Below are 25,988 nucleotides of genomic sequence, written 5' to 3' on the forward strand. Positions count from 1 at the left end.
CGATTTTCGTTTTTCCGATAATATCACCCATGGTATCCACTAGTATATACGTTAAGGTGTATACTTAGCCTAGCCTAGCGGCCAGTCCCCTGACGATAGCTTAAAAAGCTCAATTACAGGGCGACCTTCACTTCCAGTCCATCGACTATGATTAATTTTAGATCTTTTATTTAAACGGAATTAAAACAAATGTGTATCTATATCTCAGGGGGAATATTTCTAATAATATATAATATAGCCGAACATAGTAAATAATAATACAATATATAAATAATATTTTTTCTGCGTAGCAGTAATAGATAACCTCCAAGACTGAGAGAATGTATATATCGCAAGCGGGACGCTAAAATTATATTCTCGCAGGATAGACTTGCACAAAACTTACAAACTAATAGGAACTCAGGATGACTACCTAAAGCTCCCGCAATATATTAATAGACTGAAAAATTAGTGTATAAAAAACAGTCTTCTTTTATATGCCTCATAGCGCAAACTTTTAGCAGGAGTAACTTTACGATTAATTCACAAGGTAAAACAAATATCAATCAATTAATTTTAAAAGATGCACGAAATATTTTTGAAACTCTCATTATATATTGCTTTTTTATATACCAAACTTTCATTCGCTTCCGTTATTTTAGAACGCTAGATGTGAAATTAGAAAGAAAAAACAAATATTTTGAATAAAATTGAAAATCACCTTTGCCGCCAGATTCAGTCTAAATCTAACAAGAATCTATCGATATTTCTAACAGTGGGACTAATGTGGAACAGAAATGTCCAGTGATTAGATTTCAGTTATGTTATAACTATTTACAAATCTTATGGATTCTTCCTGCGTCGGTTGTTGATCAATTGAACTTGCTGATGTTTCGCCAATCATCCTGTTGGCTTCTTCAAATCTTAACTGAAACTGCCGCATTCTACTCTGTACCTGGTTATATATTGTTTGAAGGGGGTGGAGCTAAAGGAGAGGCTTGAACGTTGTCTCGGATGACTGATTCCCATATTGGCAAAAGGTAAAGACCTGAGTCGCAGTTAAGATTGTTTGGTTGTTTATATATTTCTATAAATTCTCGTTAGTAGAAGAATTGATTATATGCAAAAATTTTAGTTTTATCCATAAACAAACAATCTTAACCGCGATTAAGGTCTTTCACCAATATTGAAATCAGTCATGTCCATCCTTTAGCTCCGCCCCGTCGAACAATATGTAAGCATGTGCAGAGTAGAATGTGAACCAGTTTCAGTTAACCTCTGAAGAAGCCTACAGGATCAGTGGCGAAACGTCAGCAATTTCAATTCATCAACAACCGCCGCAGGAAGAATCCAGACGATTGCGAATGGTATTACAGTAAGCCTGTGGATGTTTCTTTTAAAAATTCACTTTTAAGTTATGGACCAAAGAATAAAATTAGATATTAGATATACTGTGAGCCACTTTTAAGACAATTTTCTTTCTTTATTAAATTTTTTGTTCATTTAAGGTCCGAATAAAATATGAGGAATTAAAAAAATGGTAAAATATAAATTGTAATTTAAAATAAACAAGTTGTCATCGACTTTCGGTATAACCGGTATAAAAATATTTTACTCCAATGCTTCTTCAAATTTTACTAGTGCGACTACCAGTATAAGATGTCAAGCATACCAACCAAAAAATGTTTCATAACGTTCGTAAATTTGAGAGACATGTAATCAAATCGTTACCAACCTTGATATAACCAGTCCGGAATTCCATTGTAAATCGTATCTGGTTGTCCAGTAAAAGTAAGCCGGGTGTCCGTTTCATCTTCTGGAGAATTTCGGTAATAAATATCGTTACTATGTACGATAAGAAGAGAAGTTGTGTCACCCAGCCAACTCACGTACTGAAGTTGTAAAGGCTGCGCTTTCGGAGATGCTTCTAGCCGAACTGGAATGTGATGGCTGAAACGGAAATGTTTATTACACGAAATCTGTAGATCCAACTATTATTTTGTTATCAATTTGAGAATTGTATCAAAATTGTTTTCCAAACACATTAACCCTATCAAAGGCTTTGGCGAGAAGCCAAATAGTGGGATAGTATATAGTAAAATATACACGATTACGACAATTGTAAATCAAAGCCAAAAACCAATTGCAAATAAAGTTTCACTAGTACTAGTGACTTAGTTAATTCTTAACGCATTACGTAGTTTATAACTAATTTTAAGTATTGGAAAATTAAGAATCAGCAAAAAATAATAATTAGTTGGCCATGGCAATATCAGTTGGTAACAAATTATCGTCGACCAGTCAGAGCTTTCGGCCAACACCACTTATCTCTATTATTAATGACCAGAACCTTATTCGCGTGCACTTGTCACTGCATTCCGGCCCTTAGGTTAATATGTTTTATAAAAGCTTAAAAGTCTTCCCAAGTAAACATTGCGATGAATATTCATACGGAAGTGACAGATAACGAGGAAGTTATTTAAATTTGGGATTATTCTTCGCCTGCGCTGAATTGTAGTCCTATTTAATTTTGAAGGTCGTCTGATACGGTTTTGCGACGGGAATGTAGGTCACTCACTTCACCAAAGAAAACTATTTACATTTTCATGCGTTATTTGCTAAGCGGCGAGAATGAAATGCAATGATCCATAAATTAATATAGTCACATAAAGCACGAAAAATGCTAAGAATGATAAAATTTGAACTTAACGCGATCATTCGAGTTGTTGTATGTCCCAAGGTGCATCCACCGTTCAATCAATGGTTCAGATATGTCATTTGATATTTAAAGGAAACTTTTCTAATAGTCCCATCACATCCATAGTCCACAGGTAAATGAGTTTTCCTGCATATAGGGAGCCTCTTATATTCGGTTTAGCGTTTAGAAGACACAATTAATCAATAGGAAGTTGTAGGAATACAATCTAGTATGTTTTTTATGTAATTATTACTTCTAAATGCTAAATCAAATGTGCAAGAAAACTCATGTGCCTGTGGACATATCTAGTACTGCGAATTAAATACTGTGTATACTGGATGAGATATAATCTTAAATAACATATTTCAATGAAGTGGAAAACCAAACTTTTAAACTTTAATATGTATGTTTACCTTTTGAGTGCTGGGTTCGCTGTGGTTTGTTCTTTATCAAACTGAACTCTAATCTTATCTAATCTAATCTCTCAATTTTATCAGATATGGACTTATATTGTCAACTTACCATAGAAATGAAAATATAATGCTAAATAGTTTGTTGAAATTTAAGCACGCATTTCATACTGACATTCATTTATGTGCAACCAGGATTTCATTGTGGTAATGTAAGTCTTGGTACTAATAACCAAACTTTGACCATGAAATTTCATATAAAATAAGTGATAATTACTGATTAGTAGTGAACGTATGGTGCTAAACGCTGATCATTAGTATAGTCATATTAGGTAACAAAAGGATTTTTTTGCAATTAGGGGAATTTTTCTGGTAATTTCAACAGGGCTGATTCTGAAGATACCTCGTGGTTCTGTAGAAATGTACGCTGTACTGTAACAAACTATATTGAAAAAATCCATAGCAAAATTAATAATGAAATATCTCTTTGCTCATGTCAGTAGTCTGAATGTTAAATTGGCCAAAACAAGTGATGTGAGTCAAAGTAAATGATGGTGAAACTGTTTCAGCAATTTCGACGCAGGAGGAATCCAGAAGTTTTGCAAAAAGGTAATTTGAGTTATTATGAGTGTGTGAGGGTTTATACTAAATGGAAAAATCTAATTTGTTCTTTAATTTAGTTATAGTTAAGTTCACAAAATGTAAAGAGTTATTTAGTTCCGTCTCTATGGTAAATTTTGTCTTTTCGTTCCAGTGAAACAAGCAAAAACATAAACATCAAAATTTCTACAAGTAGTGGACTAAGTGGGTGTCCCATAATTAATCCTTCTTTAGCAATATAAGATTGACCATCAAATTTAAAATAATTTTGGTCTAAAATAACTAATAAACTATCTAACAAATCTTGTTTTATGATAGGGTTGACTTTTCTCTGAGTAAGAATATTGTCTAGTATGTTTTTAACGTCAGTCGGTGGAATGCTAGGAAATAGATTTTGAACGTGAAAGGAAATTTATGATAACAGGTTTAAAGACAATATGTTATCGAAACAGCTTTCATAAAATAATACATAACTGTGAAAATCTGAACATTTTTTGTTCTAATTTAATTGTGTTAAATGGATTTTCGTCAAGTAAAAGCCACTTGAATTCAAGCAATTACTTTACTTGCAATTTTCTACATTCTTCAAATCTTTATAAATACTCGCCACTACAACACTGCTCAACGGCACTGCAATATTTCCCAGTAACTGAGTAAGAGGCATTTTATATGCTCGTATTTCTTGTGAAAATAACCGGCAGCACAACGTAAAATTTCATGCGGACGGATATTACCCAGGCAAGGCACTAAAACATTTTTAGTTTTATGAAACGAAAAATAGTCTGAATTTTAGCGCAAATTAAAGAAGCATAAATGTGTCGAACTGATAAGGACACAAAAGCAGCTTAGTTTTATCTTACAGCAATAGAATGGTTTCAGGTAGTTAAAATATTTAATTAATTATTGGTAACGCGCGGAAGTCAGGACTGGGTAGCTGATTTTTTATATTCCTTTGTATAGATGTCCAAGTTTCGAATTTAATTAAATTATCCATCAGGACTACAACCATTAAAAGGGTTTCATGTTCGCATTCCCGAGGACGAATGTCATTAAATTTAAAACGACGTTAAAGTGACGATTCCAGATTGTTTTTATTTTCTCCCACCTACTCCGATTATTAATGACAATTATCCATTAATTGATAATGGATAATCTCTAACAGCAACACTTCAGCTTGATCATTTCTAACTCAGAATAATTTCTATTGCGCTTTTTTTTTTTCAATTGCTTCGTATATTTTATTAGTTTCTGTTCAAGTCGAGCCATTTATTATTTATTCCAATTTAATTTATTTTTCTTTGAATTTCTTATTGAATTATGTATGTTGATATTTATATATTCCTTTTTCTTATGTCATGGCCATTGCGAAAAGAAAGAATCCTTCCTGGTCCAAATATTGTACTGTACTGTATTGTATTGTATTATATTTTTACACCCACCTACAGGATTAATTTTCAAAGATAGAAAAAAAGTTTGAAGATTTTTGATTTATTATCTTATGCAAATGTCAGAAAACGATGATCGAAATATATTATTAGCTTAAATCGTAGATCTTTTTCGTTTTTTGGACATTTCAGTTTAAAAATAATTCTCATTCGATTTCTGGACAATAGCCATAATGTTTAAAAATGATCTAGTCTGCCTTGGTAGCACCTATCTTATCAATGTTTGCAATTGTTTTAACAATGTTTTACTTTTGACAACTAATCAAAACTAAAGATCTGCAGCGTAAGTTAAATAACTTAGATTTTTCAAATGGATTATACTGAAGAAGAAAAACGCCAAATAATAAGTTATTTAACTTACGGTGCAGTTTTGATTAGTTGTCAAAGTAGAACATTATTAAAACAATTGCAAACATGGTTGCTATCAAGGCAGACTTGACCATTTTTAAACAACTTTGTCAAGAAATCAAATGATAATTATTTTTAAACTGAAATATCTCAAAATCGGCTAAACGAAATATCAATGAACTATGTTTTTGAAATCAGGAAAAAAAGGTCTACGATTTAAGCTAATAATATATAATGCATTCCATTTAAAACAAATGATGTTGATGTCATTTTTACAGCTTGCGATCGTCGTTTGTTTTTTCTGACATTTTCGTGAGATAATAAACCAAAAATCTTCAAACTTTTTTTTTCTATTTTTCAGAATTAATCCTGCAGGTGGGTGTTAAAATATAATGAATAACCCTGTACTTTACTAGGAATAAAATTTAAATATGTAGGATTTGGGAAGAGTATCAAGATAAAAAGTCACCTATAAAGTGACTTAGACATTTGAAACACAAAAACTGCGTTTATGCGTTGATGAAAAAACCTAATACTTCTAGCACTTTTGAGACATTTTAAAAATTTTACTTTTACTTTACTTTACTTTTTTTAAATTTTAAATAGGAAAACATTCAAATGAAACTGAAACGATAAAAAGTCGTAATTTTACTTACTCTTTATCCACATCGTAAATCGTGTAGTGGGCCGTGTAGGATTGTCGAAAAACCTGTAAAGAAACGTGTTTTAAGTTTTCGCTATTAGATTGAGTAATGAGAAAAATTCTTCAATAAGTTATTTAATATAGGGCTTTTCCTGTTAAAAATTGTTACAAGTTTGACTTACCTATAGCAAGGAACCTGGCATAATTAAATACAATAAAACAAATTGTAGGTTTCGCTGCACTAGCTATAGGGTACACAATAAAAAATGGACTATTTTACTGATTTTTCATGTTTCTAAAAATATTTATTGAAATTTTTACATTGTTTTCATTTATATTTTGAAAACCACCTACAGAGTATATTCAAGGAGATAGATAAAAATGGTATGATTTTTTTAAATCTCTATATGTTCTAAACGTACCTTCAAAAAAATGATCGCTCAATTATTTCAAAAACGGCTGCACTAAATCCCGAGGAAATATTTTGAAATCGAAGTTGTTATTCTTCTTATCTTTACGATGATCATTTGTTTTTATTGGAATGTTCAAGAGATAATAGAGAAAAATTGTACAAGTTTTCTAAAAATGTTTTTAATAAACTGTAGGTGGGTGTCAAAATATAAATGAAAACCCTGTAGTTCAAAAGTTTGCCCTGACCTGAATTAAAACTGCCCTGCAAGTCAGGTGGGGGTGGCGAGTATAACCGCCAATTAAATTTCAAGCCGCTCGGAATCTATTTAGATAACGCTATGAAAAGCTAAAGGTTAAACTGGCAAAATTTAGAAAAAAAAACGTATTGTAGCAGACTTGATGGTAGTTATAACAAACTGCCTTCGGTCACGCAGACTGTCTGAATATCTTTATGGTGTTTTCTAAAAGATTTACCGTGCTGTTGTTGTTTAATTATGCCATGGGCTCGTAAATCTTCACCTCTTGAACGCATTTGATGACAAAAACACCGTCCAGTGACATTAAACGTTTTGATGAAATGTATGATTTTTTTCACATTGTCTTGGACAGACGAAAGAATTATTTTGAGCGAGGCGCCTTGTTTACTGTTGCATGTTCAAAAAGGCATCCTTTTTTCTAAACCTAATGCTAAATATATACAAATGGAGTGTTTATTGAAAAAAAAAGGTTTTTTAACGATTTTTCAATTTAAATATAGGGCATGAAATCAACGTCAAACATATAACAAAGGTTTTTAGTCAGACAAATCGATAGGGTATTTAGACATGCAAAGGTCACTTTGACATAAAAATTCGAATATGTCAGAAACTTCGGTAAAACATATTATACAGGATGTCTCACGACATGACTGCCATAGCTTGGGAGTATGTTGCTGGGGTGATTTCAAATTAAAAATGTTAAACAAGCAGATACCCCGAAAGCTATTCTGACTGAGCTACAAGTATTTGGCATTTTAATCATCATTTAAAAGAAGCCTTTTTATTTTTTGTTTATTTAAATTTTATTTTATTGAATTAGTTGTTCAAAACATGCACCCATTTGTTGTATACATAGCCCAACTCTTCTTAGAATTGGAGCTGTAGCTCTGCTAACAGTCTCAGGATCAGCACGAATGGTTTCTAGGTAATAATTCTAGCTACCAGTTGTTCTCTATTTTCAATAATGTCTGCATAAATTAGGTCTTCCCCATAAAAAAGAATCTAAGGGATTAAGGACCTTACTGGCCAAGGAATTGCTGAACCACTTCCAATCTACCGGTTTTTGATTAAAAAAATTCTGTTACTTGGAATAGATTGAGTTAATTTTGGCAATTGAAGGAAATTTTCAAGGTGGTATTTTGGCCATTAAAACAATACAATACACCTTGTCAAATACCTATTTAATCATTTAGTTTTTAAAACAGATGAAAAAATCCAGCAGCCCATGCGTGGCATTGGCCTAACCTCAACTTTACCTGTCAAATAAAACAATTAATTTTTTCGTGACAATTCAAAGTGACTCGCAACCATTTGTAACAAAGTTGCATCTTAAAGTGATTCTGTGCACGTGTTGAGAGAAATATTTTTTTAATTCCTTCTCTTAAATTGTGCAATGGTCAACCGTATTAACGTTACTAATTCTGAGAATTTGTAAAAATATTCCCTTTTTAAGTTTGAAGTGGCCTTGGCCTTGGCCGTAAATCTGACAATTGGCAGTACCAAATGCAACTTATAGCCGGAAGCCCTCTGAATTATGTAGGTCTTAAATCTCAAAAACTTAACTTACCAATTGCACGTTATGTTGAAACAGAACGTATTTCAAATTTTTTGAACACTGGTAACCTTTGACGTTCAGTTGTCTCTGAAATTAATATCTAAAATTAGCTTCACTTAAAAAAATTAGCTCGACTTTCCAAAGACTTACCAACGTGTGATTCGTGACTAAAATCGAAACGGTAAAACTTTTGTTCGTGTCCAATACAACTAAACTACCATCGTCGGCTTGGTAAACAAAATGGGTGGGGGATATCCAAGTAGAAGGGAGTCGTCTAGGAGTAAGTTCACCCTAGAACCCAAATAAAAGATTGTACGATTTATTAAGTTACTATGTATGGCATTCGAAATAAAGAATACAAAAATGGATGTTCGCAGAACTGATATTAAAAATTGAGTCTAAAATAAAGGAAACTGAAACTCTTAAAGCAAATATCACTACTATTAGTATATTAATACCTGAAGGAATTGCTCGAGCTTCATTCTCTCGCCGTGCCAGTAGAGAAGTTCGTCAACATAACCCACTAGAAATATAGCAGCTACTATGCCGGAAATAACCAAAGCGATGACTAGTAAGGAAAAGATGATCGACCACCAATTATGTCCTTCATCCTCGTGCAATGCTAGCTCCTGTGTAACAATTGTATCAAGTATAGAAAATTTCCTCAATTACTTACTTAATTATTTATATTATTAAAATTTTATCAACTATACCATACGTATAAAGGTGAGCGGTGGAGATGAAAACACTCTCAAATTAGTTGCGTAATCGTTAGAGAATAAATGATTTCTAATCCTTAATATTTGAAATTAGGTTCAAACTAGGGTCAAATCAAAGACATTAGACCATAAGGAGATTACCAACAGATCATTCATAAATACGCGGATCAATCATAAAAATTGCATTGACTTGGCAGCATTGCAGGAACGCATCTGTTTTACTCGGTGTAACCATCTGGGACATACAAAGATTTGAAGGTTAGAACATTTATTTTTAGAATTTACTTCTAATTAAGTTCACGAGAATACTTATCTCTTCATTCTTCATATGAAAGTTTGATAATAAATGTTTTTATCTTAACTGCCGACAAAGATATTTCTTTCCTCTTCTTCTTTATTTCTTTGTGCTATAGATCCAGATAATGAAGGAACTTAACAATTTGCAATTTGCCAGCACTCATGATTTCTTCTGTGGTAAAATGTCTTTGGTTCGGATAGAGGTTCGGATTTACGCTGGAGGTCATTTCACATCCATAAGTATTTGTTTAGTTCCAAAAATCCTCCATCTCTCAGAGTGGAGTAGTAAAAAAGGTTGTTTCTGTTCTCTTGTATTCATTTAGTGATTGTCAGTGCACAATTATTCATTCAGTAATTAGTATATTCAATTAACAGTGACTCTTTGGTTAGTTGTATTGCAAGTTTTACAAGTTTTTTGCAGTATGTAATGTCTTTCATTAACTATTTTATGTTGCATGTTCAAGAAAAAAATAAAAGTTTTTAACGGGCACACTTGCTTTAGATTTTGTAGTCAGCGGAAAGTAACTAAATGAGATATATATTGCTGCTGTTTTTTGATTTAAAAAATTTAAAAAAAGAATTTTTGAAAATTTAATTTAAGACAAAGAATTATATACAAGATATATTTCTCGGATAAGTCTTAAATATTATCCAAAAAAATTATTTCATTTTCAATGAAGCACTATTTATTTTGATGTAATTCATAAGTTTATTCTTAGAGTTTACTACCACTTTATAGAATTTGTTCCTAATTTGTCAAAAATTCTCAAAATAATACTTAATATGACTCAATGGGATTTTTTTGTATTTTTTTATTATTTCGAGAATTGCCCCTTATTATTTTGAGTTCAGTATCTCTCATTAAATTTAAAAATGTAATTCAATATTGTTTGAAATATAATGACTATATTTATTAAACAAGACTTTTGTCAATTGAATAAATAAAGACTTGATTTATTGAAATTATAGTCGGTTTATGCACTTTTTCAAAGAATATTTTTGTATTTTAGTGCATCAAAATATATTAGCAATACTGCAAGTTGTCAAGATATATTAATACGACAGAATACTAAAAAAGGATCATTTAAAACATACGTGCGTCTTCCCGCACAATCCCCGATGCACAGCGCCACATTGCCCACAAAATTTCATTCTCCCGAATGATGCTGCGCTTCTCGTAACAATTTCACAGCTTTTCCTATCGGCATTATGATCTATGAGTTCTATAAACTCACTGTCACTGTTGGCACGCACGTGTTCACTTGTTTTGATTTTAAGAGACATGTTTCTAATTGACTAGTTTCGTATACTATCCGCTTCAACAACGTCGGTTTAAACCTAAAACGCTTTTACACCTAAGTTTAAATTTACACCGAGGCTGTTTAATTTTGTTTAAATTACATACGGCGGATCACGGGCGGCGCACAGTGGTCGGATTTGGTAAAAACATGGCAATAACCCCAAATTTAATTTTGAAAATATTCCACCCAAAAGTAGTAGTGTTGAACATATATCATCTAACCTCTACTGTTTTGACAGATATACGTTCAAGCGAAAAAAATATTTGCTTGTCAATAATTTTTGCTGTGGCATTTAAAAGTATTAAAACATAACAACTGAGATTAATAAATTATTCCCTTTGCAATATGGATGAAGGAGATAAAGGTATGTTGTTTTACGTCACATATAATAATTATTGATTACAAAATTAGACAGATGTTTTAATTTTGAAAACTGATTTTATATAATTTTGGTAGGCTGATTTCAAAAATTCTATATTCATTAATTTGTATCACGTATTTTTTGCAAATATTAAAGAAAAAAACACGAGTGGAACCCTAGTTAAAAAAGTGGAAAAAGAACTTGAGTGCATGAGTGAAATCTTCGTCTTTAGTCTTTTGTGTTTTTAAGGACATATCCCGTTTTAACATCCAGCAGTAGTCCGCCATCATCCTTATGCTCCATCTGCCTTGGTATCCAGGAAAATAGTTCAAGTATGAAAACAAGAAATACACTTTCAAACTCACGTTACAACCTAGGCAGTGTGCTCTGTCGATATGGCGTTTTCTAGTTCTTTTGGGCCGGTAGGTATAGGTACATCCGGTCTATAAGGAACTGGTCGAATACCATAATCAAGGTTGAGATACACAATTTGTTTCTTATTTTTTCTGTTGAATTCTTGAACATGACACCAACAGAAATACCAATCATCACTGTGATTCCTAGGCTCCCGCCATACCATAGGAACATCAAAATTTAAGCATTTCTTCTTACTTTTTTGCCAGTTTCTTAATGCTTCAACGCAAACGGAACAAACAGTATGAGGAGCCCAGGACTTGTGTTGGTCGCCAAATTTATACATCAAAATAAGCGTGGTATTGGTATTTTTCACAAAAGAAGTTATAGCTTGCGTTTGCGCATAAGTCGGTTATAACTCTGTTGCTTTGGAGAGATATCTATATCCAGTGTTTCCAAATCAAATGTAAGTAAATAAAAACCATTTCATTTAAAAATCATGCCTAACATGGAACAAACATTGATGTCATAGGTATATATATTAATAAAATAATATTTTTAATGTATAGAGCGCTATAAAAAAAAATGACGTGATGGAGAAAAAATTTGCGGCTGACGCGGTTTACTCCGTATTGCTTTGATTTAAAACTTCATTAAAATACACATTCAAAATGCAAATAGAAGTTTGTGGTATTGCAAAATTGTAGAATATTTTGTGGTCCAATAAATTACAATTTGCTAAGGAAATTGTGGAATTAACTAGAGCACTATGAGCACAGCCCTACTTAAGCAAGAACAATGGCATTGTGTAAAATGTTTAACTTGGATTGATTATCGACAACTGTTATCCGGCGTCGCAGAAAAAAATGTTAATCCAGCGCCGTAAAGTGAGTGTTACTGAAGTGTCGCTTTACCAGATCTGCAATATTGCTATCAACTTAAAATATCGTTTATTAAGACACACACGTTATATTGCATATTCTTCCCGATGAAATTCAAAACGCTCGACGGCAGTTTTAATGGAACTCCCGATCTCGATATTCCATCAGACGCATTTAAACGGCTCAGGAAGCAGTAACTCGAATTGAAATAGCGCATTTTTGTTTACCAACCAAACCGCAGAACAACGCGTAAAGCGAAACACGATAGCTTTTAACAACATGTGAATTTAATTCGCCTAAAAACTTAATCAGCTAAAACATTTGTTCGGTAAAATACCTATAAATCCTATTTTTAGCCCAAGCGTGCGTGGGTCCCGTATTTTGGCTATTGAGGGAATACATTACAAATTGGATTTTGTCGATTTTTTGAACGAGCACGTTATTTTAGTCGCGCCGAATACTTTAATAAATTTGTATATGTAAATATGCTTTTGTTAATTATTTAACATAAATACTGATGACAACAGTAGCAGATGAAACGATATTATGATTATTGTATCGGGTGATTCCATTTTCTGTAGACCGGGATAGATTACCGCATTTTGATCGTCTAGTTTTATGTATGCTATATAGATTCAAATATTTGAGTGACTTTAACACACAACCTTTGAAGACGTTGTATTTTTCTTTGGTCAATGACTTAAATGTTATATATGTAGAAATGGATTTTTAAGACTATGTGCAGAAAACCCTACAGATATCCAAGCAACGTAAATCCTGGACGTGAGGCAACTATGCTTTCAGCGGCTAACAACTAAAACGTTACTTACAAAGAATGACAATGCCTACTCTAAAAGAGATCAAACATTGTATAAATCAAATAAATCAAACCTTAATATTGGCTAATCTTACTTGGCATACCTATGCCAAGAGCATTAATATGCAGCAAAAATCCATCCAAGAATTGCAGCCTCTAAGAAGGTTTAATCGCACGGTTATGTTATGTTTCAATAAAAAAAAATTAGATTAAAATATCGAAACCAGTGGAAATACCAGAAAATTAATTTTGCTTGATTATGACATGATATTACGTGAATCGACCTGGATATGACTTACTTTCCTTTTCATTTTATTTTGCATCTCGCTTTTTTCCACTTTTGTTTTTTTTAATTGCCTCTTTTGTGTGGGAGGCAATATGTAAGTGTTGTTGAAAGTAAAAGAACTAAAAGAAATAATTCCCCAGACTATGAATTATGTACTACTTCAAACTTTTTATCGGTGACCGAGTTGGGTGCAGGCAAACTTGAGGTTGTCTATTAAGAACCCCAGCATTGGTACACCTCATTAGTGGTTGCTAAACATTATCTGCTATTAGAGACGTGAAAGTTTTGCCCTTCCATGTGTGTTTTTCATGTTTGGTGTTTCGTTTGGTCTCTCCAAAATACCACTCACTGCATTCAAGAACACCTTGATAGATGCACTCGAGGCATCAATCTAATTACTTCTTAAAATTGCTCCTAAGTTGATATATATTTTGAAGCTAAATTACAACTGGTTATTCTCTCACAAGATCAAACGTCCTCTGACTGTACGACTCCAATGACTCAAAAAGTACACACCAAAGGGTGAAATAGTGAGATCTCTCTCCATCCCACTAATGTATTTTTTTGTTACTTGAACCGAGAATTCTCAAAGAAAAATGCTTGTTTTATACGACCATAGGATTAACGCAACCTAGCGGCACAGATACAAACTTAAAAAATGTTAAAAGGCATAGTCGACTATCCATACCAGTTAAAGCAATATTAATTTATTTTATGTATTTACTTAAACTTCACTTAATTATGCCAATGTACTTGAAGAATTCGTAAAAAAAAGTATACTTAGTTTTTTTGTCTCGGCTTTTGTATATACGAGGTTAGCAATAGGAAACTTTTTGGGACGAATCAGCGTCCTGATCAAAACTAAATGTACGACGCTGAACCAAAATCTATTTTCGCAACGAAAACCCCATCCTTTCCTCATATTTCAACTTTTTAAATCGATTTATAATAAAAAGACTGTGAGCGTGAACATGTTTTGACTGCGCTGATAATCCTTTCAATTATATAAATTGGTTCATTAAATATCCTTGAATTATGAGTGTTAACTCTATCGATTTCTAAAGTTCATTGGCTAAAACCATATATTGATGCACCTAAGTAACGCGACAAGTCTTATGGTGCAGTAACACAATTTAACTCCCAACGTCACAAAGTGTAAAGCACACGAAAAATTTGTCAATTTTCAATTTTAATATTCCTTTCATTCTAATTAGTTAGTTTGAACCCCATTCTGCTGCCGAATCTATATAAAAAAGGCTAATTTTTCGTTACCTTATGTATTTGCCAAACCAATTTAAGCTATTTATCTGCTACATGGTACATGGTTGTGGTTCAAAACTAATGAACATTCCGTTTATGTGTATTGTTGGTTGGTTGTACGATAAAGAAGATATGTTGATTCTAGTTTAACAACTCACCCGATGTAATTTTATAACGTATTCCATAGAGACGTAGGTAGTTTCTCATTCTACACTTAAAACATCATGAACGTTGTAATAAATGCACAGAGATAATTTATTCAATTCAACTTACCAAAACTAATCAAAACTATTAAATAAGAGTATGGGACGCACAAAATTACAAGAATAAAAAAAACAGAAAATAAATAAAAGGCATTGTTGATATAGGTATTGGTTAGTTTAAATCTGTCTAATCAACTAAATTAAGTGATCTTTGATTACATATTTAAAAATATCGAACATAATTAGTTAATAATAGGAGAGCATAAATACTGCCCAATTACGTTTAAAACTACTAAGGATGTCGGGGAAGAAGTACATTTTAATTTTATTATTTAGGGAAGTGATAATTGCAGTACCATCTATGTTCTAAACGGCTAATCACCGTCTAATGAAGTTAAAACAGAAACCGTCCTCAAAACATGTTAGCACCATTAAAGAGCATTGATTGCAGTATGCTTAAGTGCATGCCCAGAAATCAGTGAGGCAACACTTGTTTAGATTTAGATTTCTATTTTAGTTATTTTTAAATTAACACAAACAAACATAAACAAATAAAAGTGTTTGTGACTAAATCAGAGTTCATTTTGTCCTATCAACAACACTGTACACAATATAAGATAAATTGATGCAATCTAAAATGAACTTGAAGTTTTTTTAGCTGGTGTGGAAAGTTACTGTTGTCAAAAGTCAATTTTAAGTTAATTTTTGAAAAGCGCCATCTAGGGTGCTCACGTTTAAACCTTTATTATTATTTTTGTAAATTTTACGGTTTAACGCCAGAGGGCAGGCAACTGGGGATTTTCATGATATAAATTTAGGAGGTTGGTTGGGTTTTTGAATTTTTTTTTTGGGACTCTCCATGGTGGTTTAAATAAAGTTCCCCAGAAGTAATTTTTGTATTATTAGCAGTTCTCGTTATACCTCTACCAGGAGTAATCCGCAATCGTCGTAATGATGATGAAACTAACCATACGACTGCGGAATGGTGAATTCTCGAGTGATGGTGAATGAAAAATTCTACAGTTACTTTTTTTTTGTAATTTGTCATGTTAGCAGATACAGTAATGGGACCACCACCACCATATTTGGACGTATTTATTTACATTTTATATTTAACATTTTATTTTATTAACATCAATAATGACACCAATATTTTTTGATTGAGAATCCTTTATAATAATGAGATAACTTAAACAGTGTTTTTCATATTTTATTGTATTAAATTATTGGTGCCGAAATCGTGTTAACATTAATACTGAAAAAATACTTTCTAAGGTTTGAATTTATGAGATTAGCAATGTACGTGTTAAAAATTAACCATTAACCATTTATAGTGTTAGGAGACAAGCTAATAAATCCGGTGAAACAGTTCTTTTTTCAATTTTTTAAAAGTCTGTATGTAATTTAAATGAGAAGAAAATTTTAATCTACTACTACTAATCTGATATCATTTGTCTTCATATTCATATATAAGCTGTTGTGTCAATGTGAAATTCGTATAATGCAAGAGAAGTAATTGTTAGGAAAAGTTCATACTTACGTAAATCTGAGCTGAAAATAACATAATTACATGAGTTATTGCAGAAACATTCTTGGGATATACAACTTTTAAAGTTACTTTGCATTCACAGATATTAACAAATAATGGTGATTTTTTATAGTAATTGTGGTTATTTGCAACATTAGCGAAATACTTATTTCGAGAGTAGAGTTAATTTTTAACAATGACCTCCAGAATTGTCGACATAAAAAAACTGCATAAGAGGCCAGCGACTAATTAAAAAGTTTTAATTGATAATTGCTTTTTGAAAATAACGGAACGGTTCTTTTAACAAGGGCCGCGATTAACTGGAAATTGAAAACGTTATACTAATCTGATTTAAGAGACTTTTAATGTTCCCGTTACGGCATTTTTGCTGAAATGGATAACGGATGGGCCGCTCGCCGACCGCGTTTTTCTTTAAATTGAAAAATTCCAACGCGAAAACGTAACAACAGCTCGCTTAGAATATAAAAAAAAACTGTGGAATGCCATCGGCACGAAATCAATTCCATGAACCCCTACACCGCTGATGCGAATTTGTTATGGTATTTAAAAATATTGGGATTTTAGAAATTTCGAATGTTTTAAAATGAAAAAAATTAAATTTGTTTTAAGATTTATGTAATTATTGAAGAATGCAATTGAATTTACGTTACGTTACGTCATTTCAGTTTTGATATTTGTGATATGACAATACTGTAGTATATTTAAAAGAAATTTTATTTATTAATTTGTCGCGGGGACTTGGGGTTGGGTAGCCCTGAGTTACACCATACGTTATGATGGCGCTTATTTAATACTACAGAAAATTCTTATCTAACCACGGTGTTTCCAAAAATTTGTAGTATTCTCAGTTGATCATTTCATAAAGGTTAAGTCCCACTTAACTTTAAAAAGATTAATTTTTTGCGCCTGGAAGAAAGGAAGAAATTCCACTTTTTTTCTTGAGTTAGACAATGCGTGCAAAGGGCTACCATATATCAGATACCATATTATAGTCCAAAAAAGGGAGTTTCTGTGATTTTTTTATGCGTCACCGGCTAGTTTGACCCTACTACCTATATTTGAGTTAAAATATTCCGATAGCCTAATTTTCTATTTACTAAGTCAATTAGTTAGGCCATCGATATTAACTAAATAGATAAGTTTTTATTTATTCATACATTGAAAATATTTGAAAAACTGGATATAATTAGACATAGACCGTATCGTTACCCACTATGGAAATATTCCTAAGGTTTATTAATGAGAGTTACAAAATGAGGAAATATTGTGTTTGTACTACTTTCCTTGTTTCGAAATTTCGAACTTATTAGAAACTCTTGTGATTGAAAGGAAATTATATAAATTATTTAATCCTGCATTCCATAATCTAAAAATATGCGAAATCAGAATTTTTTTTATCTTAATTTACATTGTTGTCGACGTTTGTGTTTTGTGTATTTTTGTTATTCGGGCCAATCCATTAAATAATTTAAATTCAGCATAAAGGATATGGCGGTGTGACAAATATTGAATAATAAATTACCTCATTTATATAGAATGCGAAATTTAAGCCCGAAAAGTTAAATGCCCACCTATTCAAAGGGAGCAATCAATTCGGCAATTCAGTCTATCCATGAAATGGAATTCATTCATTGGGAAAATGTGACAATGAAGTTATTGAAAGGAAAATTCCATCTGAATCGGTTTATTATTTCTGGGCTATTTGGTCTCCATTAGTCTTAAAATATCGTTATTACACAGATGGATGTCGTTTATATCGTGCATATCTGCGTCTGTAAAAGGAGTGATGTTTGTTGCATTTTATTAATTAGGTAGATCCACTCGTTTAAAAAATATGGAAAAAAAAAATGGAAATATGGATTCAATTTTTCTTAAAAATATGTCTCTTGCGATATACGTCCCATTTGAATAGTTTCGATTTTAATAGCGATTAATGTAAAAGAGTTCCAATTTGTTGGAAAATCATTGCCATTCCAACTTGTCCCAATACTGCTATCGCTAGAGGTTCATTTAGTATTGAATTTCCAAGCAGCCTCTTTTCTTTAATTAAATACATCCTGAACTCCATAGATTCAAGTTCTTTAAACGCTTCACCAGTCTAGCAACTAACTGGTTAATGTAAATAGAATTCATTTGAAGGAATTTATTTAAAAGTTTTTAAAAACTAAGTAGCATTTGAAGAAATTCGGATGACATTCGTATGGGTGTGACATCCTCACTTAGGAGATCGAAGATCGAAGTAGGCCATATTATTTTTGATGTTTAGTGGAATCGCTTAAAATGAAATCTTTAACAAAATGACAAAAAATATGAAAAATATGAAAACAATTTCAGATATTTAGCAACTGCAACTAACCAAATGAATATCGTTTAGTTTGTAACTAAGGACGCTAAAGCTTGCTACGCGTATTATAAATACTATGGAGTAGAAACAATCTCCAATCGGCAACTATAATTCATTCTACACTATATGTCGCAGATATTCAAAGATTTCAAAATTCATGCTTAAAAAATATTTTATAAAAACTCTCTAGCCAAAAGAATTATTGGTGTACCATTATAAATATATAACTATCTACCCTCGTGTAAACTTACACTACTCAAATTGTGCTATCGAAATCTTATTTTAAAGGTCTTCCTAAATGCGTCAAACTAATTGTAGTTGTTGGCCAATTTTTATAAACGCCGCTGTGAAGTCTTTTTCCGTTTTCGTAAATTAAAACACTAAATAACTTTTTATTGGAAAAATTTTTCGGGACAACATAAATCGCGCTCCTGGCAAGTGCACAGAAAAATACGTCAGAGTCAGTTGCCAACAAATTCACGATTCACTTCACTTTTGTTCTTTTCTTTTTTCTTGCGACTCAATAGTTTGTTTATTTATCGCACTACCCAATTGCAAAGGTTTAGATAAAGGTAAACTAAGATGCGAATTATAGATTCGAACAATTGATTTAAAAATGTTCGTTATACAAATGTCTCTATATGAGTTGAAGATTTATTTACCCAATGTAGGGTACTTAAACTTAAATATCTGATTACGCTACTCTTAATAATTCCAATACGAGGCGAGCATTATTGCTGAATATGTAATTTGGTCCAAAATATTTGAATTTATTATCCAATTACTTATTGACTTTGTTATTAAAAGAATGTAGAAGAAATTTCCCTTTGCCGTCAATGAAAATTAAGTGCTACCGAGCTTGAGAAGCAAACTCTTTCCAAAAAGTTCTATAAGAAGCGAACTTTGGAACAACTTCTAATGTTCTAAATCTAAACCGTCAATAAAAGTGACCTATTTCGGATTATGGTTTCAAAACTTAAAGTCCATAATATCAACATACATAATGTATGTTGATATTATGTACTTTAAGTATGTATTACCGTTATCTGTTACTTTAAGTATATATAATGACAAGTTTGATATTTTTAAATATTTATTTCCTTTGCTGTTAGCAAGTTACATCTAGTAAGAAGAAACAATTATTCGCCTTTTTACTTAAAATAATTAAATTACTTAATTTGTGAAAAGCAAAAACGAGTAGCTGGTTGTTTCTTTATGACGTGTCAATGGTGAAGGGGATAATTCTTGGGTACATTTTAAGAACAAACTTCATATCAACGTATATTTTAATTCTTGTTAAATTGTTTGTTTTTAAAATTTGTTTAGAACAAAGGTTTACGAGAAGTATTTTTCTTAAAATAAGCTCAAGAAATATCTTTTTTAGAATTGAAGCATAATGAAGCAACGCATTGCAGCCTTCGAGGTTTTCATTTTGCATTGACGTAGACACATAGATATTTTAGGCTACCGACAGAGACATTATTATTTTTTCGGTTCTTCGTGCACGCCCAGTACATTTTTGATAATTCTTTTAAAAATTGGCCGACATCCCATAATTCTAATTAAAAATTAAAAATTGGATCAAAATCGTCTGAGAAATAAGATAACATTTGCCTTTTAGACTTTGTTTAATCAAGTCTCTCTAAAACTAGCCTAGGAATACTATATCTAGTTTAATATACTAAAATTCATAGTCAGTACTCATTCCTTAACATACCACTAGTCCATTCCGGATGCAAGTTTGATTGTGGACTGTTAAAAATCGAAAAGGGAATACTAGGAGGTGAAACCACGAACAGGTTTTATTAAAATATTAGATATTATTTATGTATGACCTATACTCCTGTTTAAAAATGCATATTAAAAAATTAAGTAAATAAATAAATAGTAAGGTAATAAATAAAATACCAATGAACTGAATCAAAATGTCTAGTTATAACCAACTAAAATATATCTTTTAATAATAACACTTTTTATATTCTCAAAAGTCAAAGTATAACCAAGTAAAAATCATATCCTGTTCTATCAAACATTACATATGAACGAGAAGTTTTGATAACTTTACTGATTGAATTCATGAACCAACTTACAGAGTTCATCTGTAATATAGAGACATGTCTTAATTTTTGTTGCGATCTATGAGTTAATATAAAGGAAATATTGTTTTTTTTTGGGACGAAAGGTTCAATGTTTCAAATGTTGATAATTTTCTCTATCGAACCCCAGTCACTCAAAGATATATGCGACAATATGCACAAGCCGATTGACAATAACAATCTTTCAACAAAAGTTCGAAAATAAAATCTGGAAATCGAAATCGCTGAAATAAAATGTTCGCAACTAGGATAATACCGTGTATCAGATAAAATAAATTTCCTGGAAATTGCACTATTCTCATGGATTTCGTTATTTAGAGGTTTGTTTACTTTAGAAAGTTTTGGTTGGAATTTAGAAATAAGAGAATGCCTGTTCGTGGTCGCCTAACAAAATAACGTCTACTGGACTCAAATACGTGTCACGGTGCAGTGGTCCTCAAAGTCCATTTTGGAGTACTGACCTCTTCGTCACCTACCTCAGCCTTTTTGGCCTTGGGATCAGCGACCTGTAAAGTTTCGTCTGGAGGCAGCCGCCAAGAACTTCTGGAAAAATCCAACACAAAATTGGTATTAGCGCTTTCGCAATAATTCTCGGCCATTTTTTGTCCTAATCGGAAATTCAAATATTTTTCTTAGCCGGGGAAGCAAATTTTTGTGATTTTAAATTGTGTTTACAACATTATTTGCTTATAGTTATTTTATTAAAGCAAATTTGTGTTAAGAATAATTATATTGTCTTTACTTGTCGGCATGCACATTGGCGTGCATTTCGTTGCAGTCGGCCGAGCCGTCACTGGCGCCGCCCTCCCGTGTACCCCTTGCGCCGCCACTGTCCCGATTCTAGTGCAAAAGCCAGCGGGGACTTTTTCGAAAAATTATTAGTATCAGTTGCGTCGTCCGGAAGTGTTGGTCGCCGCCACCAATATAAGTTTTTCCCAATAAAATCTGAAAAATAAAATAAAACTGTAATTTAGAGTAAAATTATCACGTCAGATTCTTGCGGTTCTCTTTGAATGTATTAAATTTTTATTTACTTAAATATTATTTCACCGGTTGTATTAAAAAGCATTTCTTGACAGAACGGCGGAGGACCTAAATTTTACAATGCATTTAGCAGCTAGCAGAACTTGTGATATATTGCTATGGAGTGTGTATTATTACTAAATATCTTATTATTATGATAATTGACTAGAAATATAAGACCTGCAGATGTAAATCGTAAATGGATTAATATTTAAGTTTGCCAATTCAGCTTAGCTGCCAAGTTGTAGCTTCAATGACATTTACATTGTGTGCAACTTTGGTGTCTGCTTTACCGGATGCTTGATTTCCTTCTTGGTAGCAACTGCAATTTCATTGGTTAGTTTGGTAGTAGTGGTCGCACAAAATTTGAGAATTTGTACAAGAATTCCAATCAGATTCAATGATTCCATTTCAATTTGCTATAGAAAAATAAGAAGTTGATAATAGAGATAAAAATAAAATATTTCACCCCAATGTGTTGGGAAAAGTGGTTATGCTTAAAATGATGTCATTAATTTTAAAAATTTTGCAGTTAAGAGAAAGAAATGAAATAATGAATTCTTGTTATCAGCGGTCCAACGCAGCTTATGTTACTATCAAACCTATCAATTACAAAGCAAAAACAACAAATTAACGAAATGGGCAAAACGGGGTAGATCTGACTTTTAACGTAATATTTCTGGCCTCCTTTTGACCCTGCATCTACGTAACCTTTCAGACGAAATCATAAATCACGTTTCCAGATCAATTTATCAAACCCTAATGCAAAATTAATGATCGCTCCCAGCTAGAGATTAGAAACTAAAATCTAAATTTACCTATTGCCCAAGGTTACATGAATTTCTCATCCAAAGAAAGAAACATTATTCAGTTGGCGCCGCAAAAAATATTATTATTACGAGCAATAGGAGAAATCTCGCTAAGAAATAAATTTTTATGTAAGGAAACATCGACGAACAATGAGACAAAAATAAAATAAGTAAAATTCTCGTGCTTAAATGATATGTTTAAAAATACTCCGGAGAATACTTGTCCTTTGTCTTAGAGGTAAATTTAATGCCAAAGGTTTTAATCATAACGTAACAACTTTATATGGGATATTATTGGTGAACAAAGGACGTTGTAAAAGGACACCTTTAGAAATTATTTCTAGAGGGAAAAGGCAAGACTCCTAATATTCAAGTTTATTAACTCCAACACCCTACTAAAACTAGATCTTAGCCATCGTGTTGTTCAGCAAATATAGATTAGCATGTATGAATACGTATCTGGAATTAATTGACCAAGACATGATGTTTGGTCTTGTCACCAAAGTCGTATATCCGAAACATGAAAATAAGCAATGCTGTCCAAAATTTTAATTTGTTTTTCATTATTGATGATTATTTTTTTTATTGATGTTTCATTACCTATCATTATCTTGATTATATTGTTTTATGCATGTATAAATACAAAAATGTAATTAATAATAGTAATTTTATTTTGCACAACTCAAATCCAAGTTAAAATTGGTTAATAATACATCCACACAAAATATAATAAACGAGGAAACAGATAAAATTGAGATCGAAGCTCAACCCTTATTTATAATTACTAAAAAATAACATCCCCACGAGAAATATTGCAACAATAACAAACAAAAATAACAAAAAACTACAAACTACAAATTTTCTCAAATAATATTGTGTAAAAAGAACAAATTGAATTAAATTGGGCTATTGAGCGTAAATGTATTATACAATTCTAACTGTTATGTGTAAAGCTTCTGTGGAATAGAGAAGTTTTGTGTAATGGTGGTAAAAAACTACTTCACGGCGTTAGGCGAATATGAGTTTATAAGATACAGAAGACGGTTACTAAGAAGAGGTTGGGGACAAAATTTACATACAATCGCTAAATTGAGTTTCATCCACAATATTGTCAACCACTTAAAGTGAACTTGCATGTTTTCAATATTTGAAGAAAAGCAAAAATGGACAATGGAAATGGAAATAAAAAAAGAAAGGATTAGGAATGAGATAATACACACCTATACACCACTATTTGCAGCGCACGCTAGGGAGAAGATTGCTAAGCTGGTGCTTTAGTAAGAGTTGATTAATGAAGTTAAATAAAACGGGAATGTGGTATAATACGACCAAAAATTATTATTAAGAAATAAAGAAGGCATTAAAGAATTTCTTTAATGCTTTATATTTTGAAGAGAGCTACACGAAAAAGCAACTTTTGGAATTATTAAAACTAAAACATTTTAATAAAGACCGCAAGATCGATTCGTTAGCACAACAAAACGGACATAAAATCTTAAGATTACCCCCGTATCATTGTGTATTTAACCCGATTAAGACGATTTTCGTTTTAGTTGAAAGCGCATATAAGAAGAAATAATACTGCACCAAAATTTAGTGTATCATAAACGTAATACGGCAAGAGGTCGCTAAAATATCAGTACAAAGCTGGGCTAACTGTGAAAAACGAGTAATGAAAGAAGAAAATGTTTATCGAGAACGATTAGTGGCGGAGTTGATCATTGAACTAGGTGACGACAGTAACGATAGTGACGATTCTTTAAATGACTGATCCTTTATTATTATTATATTTAACATATTGTATATTAATAATGATATATGAAGAAATGTAATGAAATAGAACATAATAGATTCTTACTTTGTACTAATTTTTTTATGTACATGTTTCAAGAATTGCGGGGCGAAAAAGATTGAAAGCATACTAATATCCCGCTTGTTAGTGTAGGTGGATAAATTCCTAGGACGGTACTGGAATGGTTACGAGTAAGGCTCTGCTCGGCATAATAAGGTGAGGGGCTGCGATTTTGGAGTAACAACGAGTAGGCAAAGTTAATCACTGTCTCGGTGGTAAGAGCACTATATTTCTGGTCTAAGCATAAGCATATGTATATCCCAATTAAAAATTGACAGTTCGTCCACACTGTTAAAGTGGAGCACATTTTAAACTATGGAAACCCGTTCTGGCAACTTATTGAAACACAGGCGAATAAAGAGGCTTGGAAATAAACTTGAGATGATCCTGCGCAATATCTAGAATATAGCATATACGAAACGGAAATATTCGAAATAGAACAGATCGAGTATATACGACTATAGACGACGCAACTGGATTGGATAGGATAGAAATCTGATAAAGACATTAATGTATCGAACGCAGAATAGAAGAAGATAATATCCTCAAAATCCTGGAAGGCAGGGATCGAACACACCACAAAAGACACAGCAACTCAGAAGGGCGAGTGGAGAGAGAAAATTATGACGTAAAAAAATTGTTACATAATTTCGAAAAAAGTTATCGAAAACAAATGAAATAAAACTCAAAACTAGTAATTATTTCTCTCGAAGTAGAAGGCGTTTCATTTCGAATGCATCTCACCAAAATCGGCAACTGCCGAAATCGAAAAACTAACTAAAAATTCCTCAGCCACTTAAAATTGAGTTATTATTTACCGACGACGGAACTTCCAGGTTATCGGTCGCTTCGGTATTCCGGGCGTTTTCTGCGAAGGAACTCATGGATCGGAAATAACTTTGATTGAAAATGGCGTATTAATACCCGTTCCTTTTTCCCTTAAAATATCTTTCTGTGATGTCGTTGCGTTCCGCTTAGGTCGGGGACATATTATTTAAATCGGTGGTATTATATTTATCCGCTTTCACCGGATTATGGACAGCGAATCCAGGTTTGGAATTTTGAAGATGCGCGCTTAACATGAGAAATAAAATCTTTTGTTGAAAAAACCGGAACCATAGCAAATTATACTAAACTAAGCCAACAATTGGTGGCAACAATATATAATATTATAATTTAAAATTATATTTAATTATAATAATTATCTTTTAATTAAGTATCTATATATTATAATATAAATGTGTGGGACCTGCCAACGAATTACGGATTCAATTTTTATACGTTGTCTGTGTGGTGGTACCATCTTTTTGGACAATGAATTCGCGCGGACATTTTGTAAAATGGAAATTAAAAAAATGTCGGTGTTGTATGCGTATTTTTTTTTATCGTTATGTGGTATTAAAAATACCAAAATAAGCGGTAATGCAGTGTACAATATCTCAATGTATTCATCAATTGGTCAGTTCTTGTCCTTGCAATTTCAAAGTTTC

The 25,988-nt window shown here is 32.1% G+C and overlaps 1 protein-coding gene across 4 annotated transcripts in view; it reads right to left on the minus strand.

Moving 5' to 3' along the window:
* LOC132696403 (inactive dipeptidyl peptidase 10) overlaps positions 1–25,988 on the minus strand; it is an 81,890-nt gene that overhangs the window by 24,969 nt on the left and 30,933 nt on the right. Inside the window, exons 2-8 of one of the 4 annotated variants that reach the window (XM_060661214.1) lie at positions 21,557–21,759; positions 21,291–21,357; positions 8,805–8,975; positions 8,497–8,637; positions 8,359–8,433; positions 6,137–6,189; positions 1,715–1,929 (exon numbers count right to left, since the gene is read on the minus strand). In XM_060661214.1, the coding sequence (XP_060517197.1) occupies positions 1,715–1,929; positions 6,137–6,189; positions 8,359–8,433; positions 8,497–8,637; positions 8,805–8,975; positions 21,291–21,357; positions 21,557–21,582 (748 nt within the window). In that variant the 5' untranslated portion in view covers positions 21,583–21,759. Of the gene's footprint in view, positions 1–1,714; positions 1,930–6,136; positions 6,190–8,358; positions 8,434–8,496; positions 8,638–8,804; positions 8,976–9,059; positions 10,206–10,457; positions 10,674–21,275; positions 21,358–21,556; positions 21,760–25,988 lie in introns of those variants that run through there. The other 3 variants (XM_060661212.1, XM_060661211.1, XM_060661215.1) reach the window with 3 other exon arrangements.

This window comes from Cylas formicarius, unplaced genomic scaffold (assembly GCF_029955315.1).
Source record: "Cylas formicarius isolate icCylForm1 unplaced genomic scaffold, icCylForm1.1 PGA_scaffold_1__22_contigs__length_36826433, whole genome shotgun sequence".
In the NCBI taxonomy this organism is placed as follows: domain Eukaryota; kingdom Metazoa; phylum Arthropoda; class Insecta; order Coleoptera; family Brentidae; genus Cylas; species Cylas formicarius.